The 18212-nt window shown below is 39.7% G+C and overlaps 1 protein-coding gene across 2 annotated transcripts in view; it reads right to left on the bottom strand.

The window, feature by feature from the left end:
* Nucleotides 1-18212, bottom strand: part of cntn4 (contactin 4) — a 168906-nt gene that overhangs the window by 107132 nt on the left and 43562 nt on the right. For both annotated transcript variants that reach the window (XM_085776463.1, XM_085776462.1), the window contains exon 3: nt 5011-5143. In XM_085776463.1, coding sequence (XP_085632589.1) covers nt 5011-5143 — 133 coding nt within the window. The remainder of the gene's footprint in view (nt 1-5010; nt 5144-18212) is intronic.

The raw sequence follows: 18212 nt of genomic DNA, 5'->3' as shown, positions 1-18212 counted from the left end.
AGATCGTGTCAGTGCACATCCTCCTCTGTGAGAAGTATAGAGCAACAGATTACATCAAACACATGTAAACTAGATTATTTAATAATTCCATTTACAGTGATTTATGCTGGCAAGCAGGTCACAACAGCAGTTCCATTTGTTAGGCACATGCTTTATGCAATCATGTAACAACAGGCCGTGTACACAGTGGCATAATACCGCACCATCTGGCTTATGAGGCTGTGAATGTTAGGCGGTCTGTTCCTTTTTCTTAAGCCGAGTGCTTTAATGTGTTTTTTTTTGTGTTTTTTTTTAACTAAACGAGTTTGTGCTGCACCTCTGATAATTACATCTAAAGTAAATCTTTTTCAGCTTCATTTAAAAACCCTAACAAGGGATACTTACTGCTACATTTATGACAAGGCTTGGGCAACAACATCATCATTCTGATGGGACAAAACATGTACTCCTCCAGGGGGAAGGTGAGACATAAAAAAAATCTAATTCCATACATTTATACATCTCATTTATTTTACTATGTTATCATTAGGGTTGTCCTCGACTAAGTATTTTCATAGTCGAATCTGATTTGTCAGATTTTGCCCATAGTCGACTAATTGTCGAATTATATTGTTTTTTTCCCTCATTGATTTATGATCTCATTTGCATCTTTTCTTCAGTTGGCATGAGATAACAGGACATTCTCCACCCATCCTTTTCCTGATCTCACTCATTAGGCTCGCATACACGACACGACATCGCCGTCTCTCTTTTGGAGACAGTGCAGCGATGACGAGTATGAGTGTGTGCTGTGAATTAACGAGTGTGTAAACTTTAGGCCCGAATTTAGAGAGAGAGAACAAGAACGAGAGAACAAGAACAAGAGAGCAAGCGAGCGCGCGAGAGAGAGAATGAGCGAGCGAGCGAGAGAGTTCCTACAATAGGGGAATTCCTCCAGCTTCTTCTGAACCAGCTGTGTCATTCAAAGTGACCCTGACTTTTGACCTGACCTTTGAAGACTAAAATTATAATATGACATCATCAAGACTAATTTCTCACCATTTCTGCTGGGACGTAAAAGTAGGAGAGAGGCCAAATCACTGAATCACGGGACACGAGATAGAGACGCCCCTCACTCAGGCAGTGTGTCCTCTCTCACCTGCTAACATGTGGGCCAAAACAAAAATAAACTTGTTCCACGGCCGACTGGGCCACACCACACATTCGGTGTGTTTCTGGCCTCAATAAACGTTTGTCCCAAATTTGGAAGAAATTCCCGCCACAGCTGTCACAAGCACAGAGGCAGATAAACTGAAGTGAAAAACAGACAATTTGACAATTAATGCTGGTTAAGTGATAATGAGTATTTTCAGAACTGTTGATTTTACTGTTTAATGTGCGACTCTGACAGGTTCTCATCGGCAGTTTGTTATCTTCAGTCAAAGCCAAACTAGCGGTTCCCCCATGTTTAAACTAGAATTACTGCCAAGCAGCTATGTTTGAGGAAATATGGTCACAATCTGTTCCTGAGTTAAAGCACTGAATAAAGGCCATTAGAGTTTTGCAAAACATGATGTCACAGTGAAGTTGGCCATTTGGTTATAGATGGTAATCATAGACTGATTGAAACATTGGCTTGTGAATTTGTCAGTTATAGACAAATTGTGTTTTGTGAGTTCAAAATACCAGAAGAAGACCAGAGGAAAACTTGTTTCTCTTCTCCTTCACGAAGCAACTTCAGGCAGGACCCTAATCAGCATGATGTATACAAAGTGTAAAAAACACAGGCTATGTATGTGGTCTAATAGAAGTTATCATTTTATGTGTGAGTAGTTAAACACTTACACATAAGATGTCAAGGAAGCTGCATATTCACTGCAAGACTTCAAAATAAAAGTACACATCAATGAAACAGTTACAATTTTGGTGTATAGTTATTTAATAAAGGTTTCACAGTAACTCAAGCAGTTTTGACTTCTTACTATGATTGTATGTGCTACTTTTGTGCCAGTTGAGTATTCTGAGACCAGGATGTCTAGGTGTTTCTATCCATGCATTGATATTTCATTTTGTCGTGTAACTTAAGTTTCTGTGTTTGAGCCAGCGCGTCGTCTTGGACTCTGGCCATCGATGTTTCAAAGCTCTGCGCTTGGATAACCGATTTAGCCTTCTTGGAGGGTAAACTGAATATGGGCAGTATTTTTCACACATTCTCTGAATCACACTGACACACTGAAGCTGGTGTTGCTGAGTTTTGTTTTTCACATTTGTATCCTTTTTTTTTTTTTGGACAGATAGATATGAAAGTGGCCTCAATCTTCACACCCTCATGCTCGCAAGAACTGAACAAATTCTCCGAAATGTTGAAATGCTCATCATCGGTTTGGCCCTAAAGAGGGCAAGTGGGATGATATATGCTTCTGTATTTTTATTCCAGCAACTTTAGTGCCTGGAAAACACTTCCTCCTCTTCAACAAACAGCAACAGGATACCCTGTTGTTTGTCACAGTTTTTACTGCTGTGTTCTGCAATTAATAAACTTTGAACATGACTTAGCTGTTGCAACACGTCTTTAGTAGGCGGCAAGCTCTGTGACAGGACCGCACAGCAACCTTGACAGGAAACAGCTGATTAGGTCACCCTCTAAGCTGGCTCAATCCCAAGTATTAAATGTACCAATCCTTCCAAATCTTACCCCAGCAATTTCAGTGAGCAAACATGATTGATCTGAACTTTCGCTTGCCAGAGATGCCGCTACACAACAGAACACCCTTTCAATAGACTAATGGTCCATGCGAGGAGGAAATAAAGAGGGAAAAAACAGCTGCTCGTTGAACTCTGCGAGAGAAAAAAAAAACATTTGAGCCGGGTGCACGTAGAGCTTAACACAAATTTCCAGGGTACAGAAAGACGAGACACGTTTCCAGCAGGGAGTTGAAGGGAAAATCCAGCACAAAATAGAATTCATGTAATACATTCCTATGATCCTGATCAGCTCAGGCTTGATTTGTGAGGATGAACAAGTCTTTTCTAAAGCTAGAAACAACAGAGCCAAGACACTCTCTCTCTCTCTCTCTCTCTGTCATTGCTGCATCAGGACACAAATCCTGGAGCAGTTTTATCCAGGATGAATGGAAGACTGAATCTGAGGACATAATTACAATACCCAGCATGTTTTTACAGGATATGGACGCTGTCTCTGCATTGTAACTGTTAACACTACAATGAGTTAAAGCACACTTAGAAGTAAAAGCTCCAAATGCATACAGTATGAGACAATAAAAAAGAATCACTGTCAGTGGGGAGGCTTCAGGCTTTGTCAGATTAGAAACTTGCTGGTTTCTAGTTTTAGAACAGAGGTGTCATGTAGAGTGTATGGATTAAACTGCCTGGGATCAGACGAACAATACGATCTCTGTCGTACAGTTCATTGTTTTGGTTTATGACTGAGGTTGAACCACACAAAGAAGCTGCAAATCCATAACTCTATAATCACTTTGTCTTCGTACCATAGTACCCAGAATTAATAATATTCCTTCACATTCCTAGCAACTGTGAAGCTTTTTGACAACCCTTTTACTCATCCTCATTCTCATTTCTATTATTATATCAAATAGAGCTCTAAGATTTTGGTGGTTAAAAGAAAAAATACTAGTTTCAAGAATTGGGTTAAAATAATGAGAAGCAGCTCATGGTTATCTTTTGAGCTATAAACCTTTGGAGTCACTGATTGTTTGCAAAAGTTGTCTTAACTTCCTTTTTATATTTATATAGAAAATAGTGTCACCATTACAGAAATATAAAAATTGCTGATTGGATATCTCAGCAAATAATACTGTCAAAAGATGACTGATGCAGAGCAAACAAATAATCAAAAGGGTACATTTTTGTCTCTTCTGTATTATTTCTGTTTACAATTAATTTCTTGAGCTTTGGAAGTCATTGATTGAGGAGGGGCTAAACCTGATTCAGCTTTTTTATTTCCATATTAATTTACACTTTGGGAAATCTATCAGTCAAGTCGATCTGAATTGGATGCTAACAGGTCCTGCATGCACATTAGACACCGGCATACCAACAAAAATGAATAGGATTACTTTGGATACTGGAGAAAAGAGGCCAGTTTAATGATGGTGACCCAAGATCTAACTATACACTATAGTTTTATACTGTAGAATTTCTCAGCAATCATAATTGTGTTTATCCTAACTGGGTAATCGGTTATTGTAAAGAGTTTAAGTTTTAGTCTGTCACTCAGTCATTTCCTTTGTCCTGCCTGGTCTGCTGTCTGGCTGTTAGCCCCAAACCCAAGGGCTTGTACTTTCGTACTGGGTACAGTACTTTTAGCCAATATTGCTAAACTAGAAGTCAAAGAAGTCAATTCAATATTTGTAGGCAACTACAGTATTTTCAACTGCTGATTAGTACACAAATAGTGGACTCCTGAGTATTGGAGATGATTGTGATGACTGAACTTGAACTACAGTACCCCTGTTCTACATAATCAAGGGACATGTTGAACTGTGGATGAATAATATCAAGCTCTGGCTACAGAGAAGATATCAGCAGGAACAATTAAACGTTAATTCAGCTCAGCTATTTTCACAAGATTCTGACAATATGAAAAATACCAAATATTTACGGTATGTTTAGAATGCATATTATAGACTTATCTTCAACACTGCACTCAGCGATTTTAACATCAGCATCAACAATGTGCTATGAGTTGATGGGTGCAGATAAGTCTGAACCAACAGTTGTGTAGTATAAAGTCACACTTAATGGTTGAGTTAGAAAAAACACTGAAGCATACTATGGTACACGACAGGATTTATGAGCCCTGAAGTTTTTGAATAGTTCTCTCTTATTGCCCTTCAGAGCTGCCAACCTGTGAAAAGACATCGCTGAAGACAAGATAGAGACATTTGCAAGTGATGGCTTGTCTGCAGCTGAAGGATGTTGACATTGCGAACGGTATGAAAGCCAGCAGCATCGATGTAGACATGAAGCGCCGCAGTCACAAACACTCACCGGTAGATGGGGGGTGGGCTTCCTTGGGCTTCACAGCTAAACACCACCTCCCTGTTCCTCTCCAGGGTTTCCACAGGATACACGATGCTGCCGGGCTGCTTGGTGAAGACAGGACTCTGCAGGACACTGCTCTCTGCAGGACGACAAGCAAAGACAACGCAACGGAGTACAAAGTTAGACACGGGCCTGTTTGTAAAACAGCTAATTAGTCGGTGGCAGAAATGGGCTGATGCTGCTTTAAGTGTTTCGAAGGGCAAAACCACAAGCAGACAAAACATATCAATTTGGACGGACTGTCACGACATGCAAGCACCGAGAAGAATGATTTGAAGCCAGACGTGTCTTCACTAGCTATTTAGGTGGTAATAGGATATTGAGAGCTTTATCTTGAACAATTCTCTGGACAAATGCCTTCATTTATTTCTGTCAGCCTGCTTTTATTTGTTCATTTATTTATTTATTTGCCCAGCAATACTGGGATTATGTATCCATACAGAGGTGTAATCAGTTGGTTTCATGTGGTTAGAGCTCTTTGTTGTAAATGACACAACAGAAGTCTCACTTACTCCATTAAGGCAGCCAATAATGCAGTGTGCTTCTTGTGCATGGTATCAGAGAAGCTAAGAATACAAAGAAAAGCTACAGCGGTTTTGATCACTCTTGTTTCGTCATAGCTTGAATTGTTCTTATTCTTTTAAGCAGAAGAAGCCAAAATGAGACAGTCATCTGATATCTTTCATATGTTTTTTGCTTTGTTTTTGTTTTTGTTTTTTAATGGATGAACCTTGTTTTTTCTATATACATATACAGTATATATTGACGGTTTTATCCAACTGAAGACATGAAATCATTGCTCTTCGGGATCTGTAGAAAATCTGAAATACAAAAAAGAAGAAGAAACATATACCAAAGGGCGATTTTCTTTTAAAATAAAGCATGTTTTTCTTCAGATGTCTGGACCCATTTCTGTCGGAAAACATCACACCGAGCAGCAGTGTTGAGAGTACAGAAAAAAATGCATTCCCTCCCTTTTCTATTTGTGCAATATAACAAAACTAGCAGATCTAACTACACAATGGTGGATGTGTCAAAACATAAAGACATAAAAGCAGAACAGCAACCAAAACACTGTGAAGGCATGGGAGATTATAGGTTCATCAAGTGAAAAGAAAATTGCGAGTGTTATGGTGTTCTGCATTATCCATGTGTTAATGCATGTGTGCAAGGTGGAAGATTAACAGAAAAAAATGAAATATAAAGAATCTGATCTGAGAAACTAAAACAAGAAAAACAATAATCACACTGATAATAGGAAAATGGAGGCAAGCTGGATGTGGTGGGATTGCAGTGTGCAAAGTGAGCCCCTGGCCAACATCCCCAACCACAGAGGTGGGTGGAAACACCAGAGGGCAGACCCAGGGGAAGGGAGTAGGATGGTGGAGTCTACCCCAGAAATATAATTATGATACAAGCATTATTATGGTCAACAGAATGCCCTGGACATTACCAAAGGAGTTACTGCAACAGACTGAGGGAGGGGGCTTAACAGTCCACCACGGACTGTGTAGGAGCAAACTAGTCCTCTGTTGGTTGTTGTTTTTCTTTTCTTTTTTCTGTCTTTACTCTCAAACAATCTTGATGTACACACTTTCAATGACTTGCACACACACTGATTGACAGTACAACAAGAACAACGGCAGCTTTGAATTGGCTGCTTGAGTTTTCTCCAACAAGTTTGTGATGCTGGTGTTGTTTTTCAGACTGGAGATTAAAGACAGTGGAAATAGACTTAAAGTAATTCTTTCTCCTTCCATAACACACATCTACACTACCAAAGCCATCTCCAATGCAAACCCTCTACTTAGTGTGATGGTCGGCGACTGTCACAGTGAAACGAATGAACGCAAATAAGTCTATTATTCAGTAATGAGACAAGGTGAAAGAAGTTACCTGAGCGTAACTCCAGTTATATAAATATGCACATTGCCCACTATTGCTCTGTGCCAAGGGAATGAAAGAAAGTAAACACAGATGAGGTGCGATCACATTACCCTTTCATCCAATGATATCACCCTCACATGCGCACCTGAAAAACAGCCTGATGCAGGTGATAAATATACTGTAATGAGAGTGATCACAAATAATAAACAATGTCAATGAGCAATGCTACAGTTTGCAGTCTGGTAAAAGGAGTGGACAGGGGCAGAGAAACTGGCCTGGAAATACTCAGGACAAAGCATCTGTCTGGATTGTGTAAGTCTTCTGAAACCTTTGCCCTTGCATATTTGACAATTTTGTGGAAGTACAATGGCTCACAAAATGAAAGGCAGTAAAAAAAACAACAACAAAAAAAAACCATTTCAAAACCAAAACCACCCACTTAGTTGGCCTCAAGTAAGCACCTCACACAAACCCAAAATTACAATAAATGAAGTAAGACAAAGTATGAAAATAAAGCAAGACAGAATTTGGCTTGCACCCCCACTAAATCCCGACTGGTAGGCTACAATAACGTTACTAACTTACTGTCTTGTTGCAACAGTTGAATGTTGAGAAATACATGGCCAAGATTAAACATTTTAGTAGTTAGTCATTTTGCTTCATTAACTCCAGAAATATACCAAACGTTTGGTTTGTCTCCAAGTTAGTTAAATGAAAAGCAGCCATCATATTATTGTTAGCTCACTCATTTACAGCTAAGTTAATAGGCTAAAAGGCAAGCTAGCCAAATAAGTCTTCTCCTCATTCACTTTACCACGTCGTGCTCTCCCTGGGCTTATATTCACTGTTCACATGTTTGTTTACCTGTGTCCCTGCTGTTGTGGAAGCAGCAGCAGCACCAAATAAAAAAAAGACAGTCCTTTTGAGTCACTTTGCTGCACCTTCATGGTGCATCCTCTCTGTTTTAGCTTGCGTATTTAACGTTTTTCAAACAAACCCGCGCTCCGTAGGCTACTGTACTTCCGCATTTCAATCACGTCCTGGTGTGGCGCGTCAGATTGATTGACAGCATCGATGTGATAGGGGGTGGGGTTATCCACGTATCCATATATTATATCATTATATCCATGACTAAAAAAACCTCTGCTCTGAAAACATTGCAGGCTAACGCCAAGAAGAAAAAAATCAACTTATTGACAAGACATTTGAATAAATTATGATTTTGTTAGGTGGTGATTGATTCAGTAGCCTAAGCCAGACTTTCTTGCAGGAGACACAGTCCTATAGTATTGTCTATACCGGGTGAAGAATCTACTTCATGAAGCCTTTGTGATCAGACAGTTGTGTTAGTGGAGGAAGCCATTCTTGCAGCTTTTGATGTTATTTCAACTAAACAAGGTGGAAACAAAACAATTATTGACTAAGTGTGCAATGTCAAAACAGCAATTACACAATTTGAAATAATGAAAATAAAAGTGATAGGCTAATTGAAACTCCAAGCAGTAAAAACAAAAAAACAAAAGGGGGGGGGGGGGGGGCAGTGCTGTGCAGGCCCTGGCATGTGTAGGCTATATGACCATTGTACAGCATGCTTTTGAAGAATGTGTGATTTCCTGCATTACGTCTGTGTGGTGGTAAAATTATATACAACATGTTTTGTGGCACTAGAGAACATGTGCCAAATATACATTATGTTGCATGTGTTCAGGCAATGATAATAATTTTAATAATTATCTGAAGCTGAGATAACATTGAGACATATAGCCTACCCAGATAGCAAAAACCTTTTGGCATCCTTTTGGCCCAAATCTGGCTGGTCATTTTGGCAAGATTATGGCCAGGCTTCCGGGCCCTAAATGGCCCAAAATAGGCAAGCCAAAAACAAACCAAAAGGAGGCCAAAACTCACCCAAAACTAATTGTGGCCTTCCAAAATACAGCCATAGCTGCCCCAAAAGAGCCCCAAATCCCCAAAATCCAACCAAAATCCAGCCAAAAAGTAGCCAAAACCGACCCAAAGAGAGCCCAAAAAGTAGCCAAAAGTGACCCAAAGAGAGGCCAAAACTCACCCAAAATGAATTGTGGCCTTCCAAAATATAGCCATAACTGCCCCAAAAGACCCCCAAATCCCCAAAATCCAGCCAAAAAGTAGCCAAAACTGACCCAAAGAGAGGCCAAAACTCACCCAAAACTAATTGTGGCCTTCCAAAATATAGCCATAACTGTCCCAAAAGCCCCAAATCCTGCCACCCAAAGCTGATCCAAAATGAAGCCATAATGCCAAATGATTGCTCCCCTTAATAAACTTTAAATGTACCTTGCTATGTGTCTATGTGTATTGGAAAAAAACAACAACAATAGGAAGATTAATATTATTTCATCATCTTTTTATTTTTGAATTTACTGTTGACTGACTCCAGGCTGACAGGTTGCAGGTCCCCAGCCCAGTAAAACCATCACTGGTCTGTGCTATGCTGCATCTGTGGTGGTAGAGCAGATGGGGTTTCTTCGTGTGGCATCTAAAGTGATACAGACAAAGAGAAAACAAACGTAACTTATTACTTCTACTGTAGCCTAAGAATGCTTTATTAAAGGCTTTATTACAGTTATAAAACTCACCCACTTTAAGTTGTAACTTTTCCATTCATCCCTCGTCAGGTGTCCTTTTCTGTCTGGTCCTTTGGCTTTAAAATGCCCCATACCGTAACCTTCAAAGTGGCAGGCCCAGAAGGTCCAAGAGAGATGACCTGAAAATATTGAGATCATTACCTACATTGATTTTCAAATCAACTAGCCAACCATTACATTACCCTACTCTAATAAAATCAAAGGCAGCTCACCAAATCCTTTTTATATTTAAGGAAGAGGCTGGGTCTTCTTCCAGGGCCATCATTTGCTCAGTGATCTGCAATAGGATAGGAAAAATAGGATATGTAAAATATTATAAGTATGCATATGATATTTTGCTTATAACTGAAAAGCAAAGAAGCAATTAAATCACAGATAATTAGATTTCTCCCTAGAAGCACATATGGCAGAGAATAAAGTGGGTTTAATATAACAAAAGGTTTCACAGCAGTAGGCCTTTTCAGTCCAAATTGGTGGCAGCACTATCACAACACCACCTAGTGGCAGTTAGAGCTTCTTGCTATACTCTTTGGCTTAAGTTTGGAGTTTTCTTTGTGTTTTCCTGCCTGGCAGCTAAAATTATTTATTAATTATTGCTAAAAAGCACAGCAACATGAGCAATGCTTTTTTTGGTGGATATACTTTCAACGCTAAATGGTAGGCTATGCTGCTTTCAGCAGATATTCACTGTAGGCTAAAGGAATGACTGATTGTTGCTAGCTAAGTTAGCTACTATCTGTGCAAAGGTTAGTCAGCTACCAATTATATCAATTACATTAAACTATCTCATATACTCACTGCCAGTGTATATACTGTATCTATTAAGTTATCTGTGCATATCATTGATGTAATTAAATTGAATGAGCTGGCTGTGCCTGTTTGCTACGAGTTAGCTCATAGCTCACAGCAGTTTTGTTCCCATCGAAATAGGAAAAATTAACATAACTGTGCAGAAAACGTAAACCTTATCGGGTATTTAAACAAGGCAATGATAGAAAATCAGATTTTACTAAATTTAAATGTCTATAATATCATGTACATACCTCCGTGTTGATCAGCTTGAGAAAATGAAGTAGGAGGGCTGTCGTCGGTTGAAACTGTGTAGAAATTCCCGCCGTTTGCTTGGTCTTTTGGCTATCCTTTGGCTATACAAACACATGCCAAAACAAACCATCGGACGTTGCCGCCCTTTGTCCAATCTTCTGGCTTGCCATAAACATGCCATACCACCCCCTCTACTTGATCCCGCCTTTTGCCTCATCTTCTGGCTTGCCATAAACATGCCATACCACCCCCTCTACTTGATCCCGCCTTTTGCCTCATCTTTTGGCTTGCCATAAACGTGCCATACCACCCTTCTATTTTATCCCGCTCTTTGCCCAATGTCTTGGTTAACCAGATATATGCCATAACTCAGCCATATATTGCTGGCACCAATTTTGTCTATTATGGCTAACCAAAACCATACCACATTTGAGCCAAAGGGGTTTCACAAAGCCAAAAGAAAGCCAAAAATGCCAAAAGGATGCCAGAATACAGCCAAAACATTTGCTATCTGGGTACCCTCAGATTAAATCTGAAGTGTAAATAAATAAATCACAGCTCAGTCTACTCTGCACAGCTCCACAGAACAGGTGATTTAAGATGATTCTAATCGGGTGACAGGTTTATACTTTAATGGTGGAGAGGATTACATGACATTGAAATTTCAGATGATATCTGGTCACCCAATTTGCATTGCAGCTAATATTTGCATTACTCCTGTCTTGTCTAGTTTCAGGCAGTGTGTTTGCTATCACAGTGATGGCAATGTGATGTTTAATGTTTGGTGCAGATGCAATCTGAAAATGTTATACTTTGAATTAAATGTCATTCTAAATTGTGGTGACAGACTAACCAATTAATGAAGTGAATAACAAGTTGTTTATTTCATTGTTATAAAACGGAAAGGTGAAATCCGGCGATCTGATTGGTTGTTAACCGTGGTATATTGAGCATATACCACGGCTACTATTCTAAAGCCTTATCACAGCGTAAGCTATCACTCCGCGTCAGGCACGTATGACTGGTATGAATGGAAGTTGTTGTCATGTATCCATGACAACGGACTGTTGCAGTCCGTAGCCCAAGACAGCTGATGTTTTTACGATGTTAAAAAACGGACTAAAGTAGTTGAATCCACATGTTTAAGGTGAACTTTCACCTCCGGGGAGGGTTAACAATGGTAGAGGGGATTGAGCAGTGACTTTCATCTGAAAAAAAGCGGAGGAAAAGACGAGATGCAGAGCTAACTAGGAGCTAACGTCTGGAGAGGTGGGACTATTTTTTTCACAGTGAGGCTATTTTATTGGATAATATGTATTTCTGGTTGAATAAAACTACATGAAATTGATTGCGTATCCCTCTTTCATATTGCCTTTATTGGTAACCGTTTTATAAAAGCAATATATCACTCCAGTCCGTGGTATATGCTCATTATACCACTCTAAGGGGGTTGTCGTCCCTCCGCTTCGCGTCGGGCCGAACAACGCCCCTTAGCCGTGGTATAATGAGCATATACCACGGCCTGTCGTGATATATTGCTTAAATAGTTAGGCTACTTTAAATTACTTTTATTCTGATTCTTTTTTTTTTTTTTTTTTACAATTGACCCTTTGTCAAGGCCCCGCCCCCCACGGTTACTGTTGCTAGGTTGGACAAACAATGGTCACGGAAGGGTTAACTCCCATTGGAAACCATTGAAAATTAGGCAGATTTAAATTGCTTGTAAAGAAAATTTTAATTAACTTATGCATCAGAAAAATAGTGTCCATGATAGAGGACAGACGTGGCTCAATAGCGATTGAACGGGCATTACCTGACTTTTCCGAAAAATGGGGAAAAATCATTATTTTGGTCACTCACTAGCTAGTAGCTAACGACGCTAGCTAGCGTTAGCTACAAGCTAACGCCTAATCTCCGCCGATCTCCCGTTTTTCCTCGTAAAACTTCACAAAGTTCAAAAGACATTAGCAGCGGTAATGTTACATTTGCTAGATAACTTTGAAGGTATTAGATCTTCTCTGTCTAAGAACACGACCAGAGAGTGGACTGGAGGATGAATGAGCTTCAATAGCACTTCAGTACAGCCAGGGAAAAACAGGCTCACTTCTCATGAGGACTGCACACAACAACAACAACAAACAAAACTTTGCAGTTAACCCCTGACCTATGCCTACAGCTCCCCCTAGTGGACCACCCCCAAACCCTATTATTAAGCTCAACTAACAGAAGGTTAAAGTAATATGTTATACAGTACACATGGGCCAAGTAGCCTATGTTTATTGATGTCTTAGGTTTGGGGAATGGGATAAAAATGACTCCAGGAATACGTTACAGATATCGTGAGTTGCTATTGCAGGAACCCCAGGCACATTTTAACCATATTGAAAAATTATTAAGTAGTTTTTGCCAAAAAAATTGCTGTCTACCTATCTCGTTTCATAGGGTTTCATTCCAGGGTTGTCCAACCTTAGAATGTTGTGCAACATGTGACATGGGGAGAAGCGCTCTGATTGGTGGATCAGCAGACCAATCAGAAGGCCAACAAAGGGTCAATTGATAGAGAAAAATGCGCACACAAAAAACCCCCAAAACAACCACATAGAAATGCAATTGTTGCGAGTAGGGTACATAAAAATAATTAACTGTGAAAAATATCTGGCTTTTTTTTTTTTTGGCAGGACTTATTTAAACATCTCATCTAGTATCTATTTTTACTCGGGGTGGTAATCTTAGTCTAGTGACACACGCTGCATCCACTTTAGCACACCTTGAACTATACAGAATAGCTCTTCAACACAGCCACAGCTCACATGCCTTTGAATTTCGTATATATATGAGTAGCCTCGGCATTATAGCTTCTAATGATTTATGTGACCTGGCTGTGACCTTTCATATAGAGCACTGCTGTCAGGTCAAAAATTCCTATTGACCAACACTTCGGTCCTTGACAACCTCTCTCCACATCTAATGAAAGGATTCCCATGAAATTAGCAGTTATTTGTGTTTGCTCTGTGCAGGTAACCCCTGAACCCCTGACCCTGACCTATTCTTTATCACCCTTATCAGCCTGCACACTCATAAACAAAACATTCATTAGTATCAGACAATTGAATAGAACCTTTGATTACCTACTAAGAATACAATATTTTGGAAAATGTCAGTCCATGCTATGTCCCCTTCAATGAAAGTCATCATGAGCAGAATATAATATGGTTCTTCATCAGAACTGCAGTGAACCTACAACCATCTCATAAAAACAGATACAGTCAGTGTTTCATACTAAGAACCAAAGTCCAAGTCGCTAACTAACATGGGGAGCATACGTCAGTCCGACTGCCCAAAAGTCCGACGGCTCATTTCTCCGACTACCCATTCTACAGTGTTAAGGTTAGGTTTAGGGTAAGGTTAAGGGTTAGGGCTACTTAAGTCGGAGAAGTGGGAGGTCGGACTAATGGACGCAAAAATAAAGAAATGTATGGTCGGAGAAATGGGTAGTCGGACAGACGTCATGCGCCCAACTAACATCATAAACCAATAGTTCATTGTGCTAACTTTTAAATATGTCTGCTGGTCACAACAGATTACTCATCAGAGTCTGGGTCTGATTGAGGTTCAAACATTGAGCTTATGTTTCTTCTAATGCTAATCGAGCCTTCATCACTCACCTAAACTTTGTGAGTACACACAAAAAGAGTTTACATTAGCAGTTAGCACAGCTACTAACACAGTTTCAGCCACTGTGTATTGCGAGCTAACAATCATAAACAAACAGCATTGCGCTTTCTTCCATCAGCCTAGGAACAGCAGTGGTAGGTATAGGTCAAATGGCCTGATTATGAATTTCTTAATGAGGAAGAGTTAGCATGTTTCCAGCCTCAGCCTTCCTTTTTTTCCATGTGAAATCATGTTAAACAAAACACCAATCATATCAATAACTTTTACATAGTTTCTCAACATGCCCACACATATAAGGCAGTGATATACTGCCTCTACAATGCGGCTGCTACTGTCTATTTTGTTGTGAAATTGCAGAAACAAGAGAAATCTCTGTGTTGTGAAAGCAGTGGTGGATTTATGCATAGCTGTACAGAATGACATGTGCAGGGTAATGCATAATTCAGAGAGCTGCTCAATACGCTACTAATTCAGGAAAAAGTCTCCCTGCACACCTCACATGCCGCCAATTCTCATGTAGCATTCAAACCTCATGTTAATTTTAGCATTGGGGTACTCTATTCTTTTTTTTATGCAAAACTGAACACAGCATTTTTCTCTATGCATGCCATCCATATGTTGAGGCAGTGACATTATATGAAAGAAATGTTTGCAATGCATTTTGTAATTCAGACAGGTCTCTTACGTTTGATTTTAATTATGATTATGACAACTGCAGTGTGTGGAGAGAACTAACTGCTGCTTCATTTTGCTTGAAATGCCTTTTAGCCGTTCACCACCATTACTCCAAAAGAGGATTTAAAACAATACAGCAAGATGCTTGCTCATCTCTTCCCTTCTAATTATTTCTGGCATGAGTTAGTTCTTTCCTGATCATCCAATAGTAATTATTTAGGTCGTTCAAGGACAACAACAAGTCTCATCTGGCAATCAACTTTTTGGGTTACAAACAGCCCATTGTATTGGCTGTAACCTCATAGATTCTTGGGTAAAATAAATTGTCTGCATGTTCATTGCCAGCAGGCAACGCTGCACCATTTGTAGCAAAAGATAATACTGACTGCTCCGCAACAGCCAGCATGGTCGCATTGAATAGATAGTATTCGATGACGTCATTCGACGGGAGTGTCCGCCATGTTGTATACAGATAAACCCTGAAAAACCATATGAACTTGTGTTGGAAACTGAGGTGGACAGAAACAAAGTCATCAACATGACAACAAAAAACAACATGAAATACATCAACACCTTCGACAAGTTAACACGGAGGCGCTAAGACAACAAAATTAGCCTTATCCGTAAAGTCTGGTCGCTTTTCCACTGTTTTGCTAGCTGTCCGCCTGGCCATGCGCATTTACAACGAAGCCAGCGAAAAATCAATACATGGAGCGGTGGTGGATAACATTGTATATATGATGTTAAGACGTGTATATTTGTGTAGTCTTATCTATCATAAACAAAAGATTACGGGTGACAGATTGTGTTTGTGTCGCGGTGACCAGAGCGGAGAGCTGGAGCACCAGCCAAGTGCGCTGATTTGGTTTTCAGCCATGAGACGCAAGGCAGAGAGCCTCCATTCTCACTCGTAACAAGTCACAAATCATGTAGTTAACTATCACAATTACTCTGAAGCTTTTTAATTAGGGCAAAATTATATTATTATGTATATTATTATATTATATTGCCCACAACTGCCGTGCAGTTGCTGGTGCATAGCAGACTGTGGCAGTATCCGTACAATGTGGCGGACCATGCTTGTGTGACGTCATCGGAATACTATCTATGGCCTTTTTTTGTCATTGTAGTGTTGTAGTAATTGTAGGGCTTTCCAAAGGCGCTGCACTTAACAAACCTTGTTGTGCATCTGCCATTCCAACCTCGCACAAAGGGTCAAAAATGACTGAGATTATTGCATTTTTGCGTTACTCAATAAGATACAAGGGAGGTAAGGAACTGAATTACAAAACAAATAAATGAATGAATAAATAAATAATAAACACAGCTGTGAAAAGGGAGATAATTTTCCCCAACAGGCTACAACGCATCCATTAATCCACACTTGTCAGAATAACAGTCCTTTGTGTCAGTTGATAAAGTGACAGAAATTCCACATCACTCAATTTTATATTCAGTGAAGATTAATATCTTTATTACTCATATATCATCAGAGATGCTCTCAGTCGGACCGCTGTGAAAATATCTGTGAAATCATCTGCACTGAGTAGTGTTTATTGTGGTGACTCTATGCCAATTTGAAAATTTCATGCGCTAAATAAACATTAGCAAATGCAGTATATATCTTTACACACATGTGGTTTTCCACTATGAAGTACATTTATCTTAATCCAGTCTTCCTACAGGCAGTATGCTCACTTCTGCTTTTGCTGTTGGCATGCCATTCTTCATGGAATAACAGCAGTAGACCCGTTGGCTGCATACACTGTGGGGGTATAACGTATCTGTGTATCTCTATCTCTTTAATTCACAAAAATCTCTTTGTGAATTTGAATTAGGGGGTCTGGTTTGGTCCACGGAGAATTCCCTTTGTGCTTTGTTTTCTGTGCATTTTCTTCTGATATTGTACTCTCGCTGTAAACAGACAAAATCTCGGTCATGTACTTCGGTTTTCTTGACAACTGCTCTTCCAAATGACATAGGGGTATTGCTAAGGACCCCAGGAAGTGCAGCCTTTTGAGGTCTTGAGAGATGAAGAAAATCTGGTGGCATTATACTAAGCAGAGCAGCACAACATCTAAACAATTTACAGTGTGTGCATACCAGGGATTTGAAAACAAGCATCTAAACCCCCACAACACTTTCTATGCCGCCACCCAGGCATTATGGGAGTGGGGCGGTGCAGCCAGCTCCAGCAGTAACAAACAACACCGACTGATCACACACTCTGCAGGGTGCATTTGCTCAGGACGCACTTGTTTGGATGATGCTCTCTGGAAAACTGTGCTATGAAAGACAGATGAAAAACAGTGCATAAAAGATGTTTAAATGTTAATGGTTCTTGGATTTGAATTATAAGTGTGTCCATGATGGTAAAATATTAAAAAGCTATTGACAAGTTATGGGGTCATCCTGAGTGGTATGTTTTCCTGAGCTGTTGATCCATAAGAAGATAAATCTGTGTTTTTAAGAGCCCAAGACTTTATTTTCTAAAGTTTGTCTTTGGAGCTCTCAACACTGGTCATCAGCCAATCAGAGGAGAAGTTCAGAGTTACTCTTCTGATTACCTAATGACCTGTTTTAAGTTTCCTGTTTTCTGAGTGACTGTATAAAAATAAAGATTTAGGGTAACCAACTCATAGCAGAGAAATAGAACCTAGACCTGCTCTATAATAGAAAAAGACATGAAATCTCACTTTAGACATTATGGGACCTTTAACATGTTTCACATTTTAGATGCTGAAGCCTGGATCTTTGCGAAGATCTGAAATCATATTTATTTCATATAAGTGTGGAGCCATCATTGTTGATGTGTATGTAGGCCTATGTACGATGCATGTGTGTTTTGATTTAATTTGAGTTATGACTCTGATCGACTGTGTGACAGGAAAACAAATGATTGCAGAGATCTGGATGCTGTTTGAATCTTTTTAGTGCACATTATCTGTTCACACCAGTATTATGTTGTCTATTTATATCCCTACACACAGAGTGTATGTACAGCATGCATGAGGCTAACCCCTGCTTTGTTTCAATTCTTTGTCAACAGATGCTGCTGGAACTTTTCCCTCTCATCTGGTCCAGATGAGGATGTTTTGCATGTCCTCATGTCACACTGAGCAGAACAGAAATAGGTCACCATTAAAACCCTAATCCTATGTTTCTCTAACACTCAGGTACCATAACCTGGCCTCCCAATAGGCCTCACACACCTGCAACGAGCTGTTCTTCTTCTCGCCG

The sequence above is a fragment of the Trachurus japonicus genome, chromosome 5, assembly GCF_045865225.1.
Source record: "Trachurus japonicus isolate A0001 chromosome 5, Traja_1.0".
Taxonomy (NCBI): domain Eukaryota; kingdom Metazoa; phylum Chordata; class Actinopteri; order Carangiformes; family Carangidae; genus Trachurus; species Trachurus japonicus.
The sequence above is the reverse complement of the archived record's forward strand: the minus strand, read 5'-3'. Positions and strand labels throughout refer to the sequence as shown.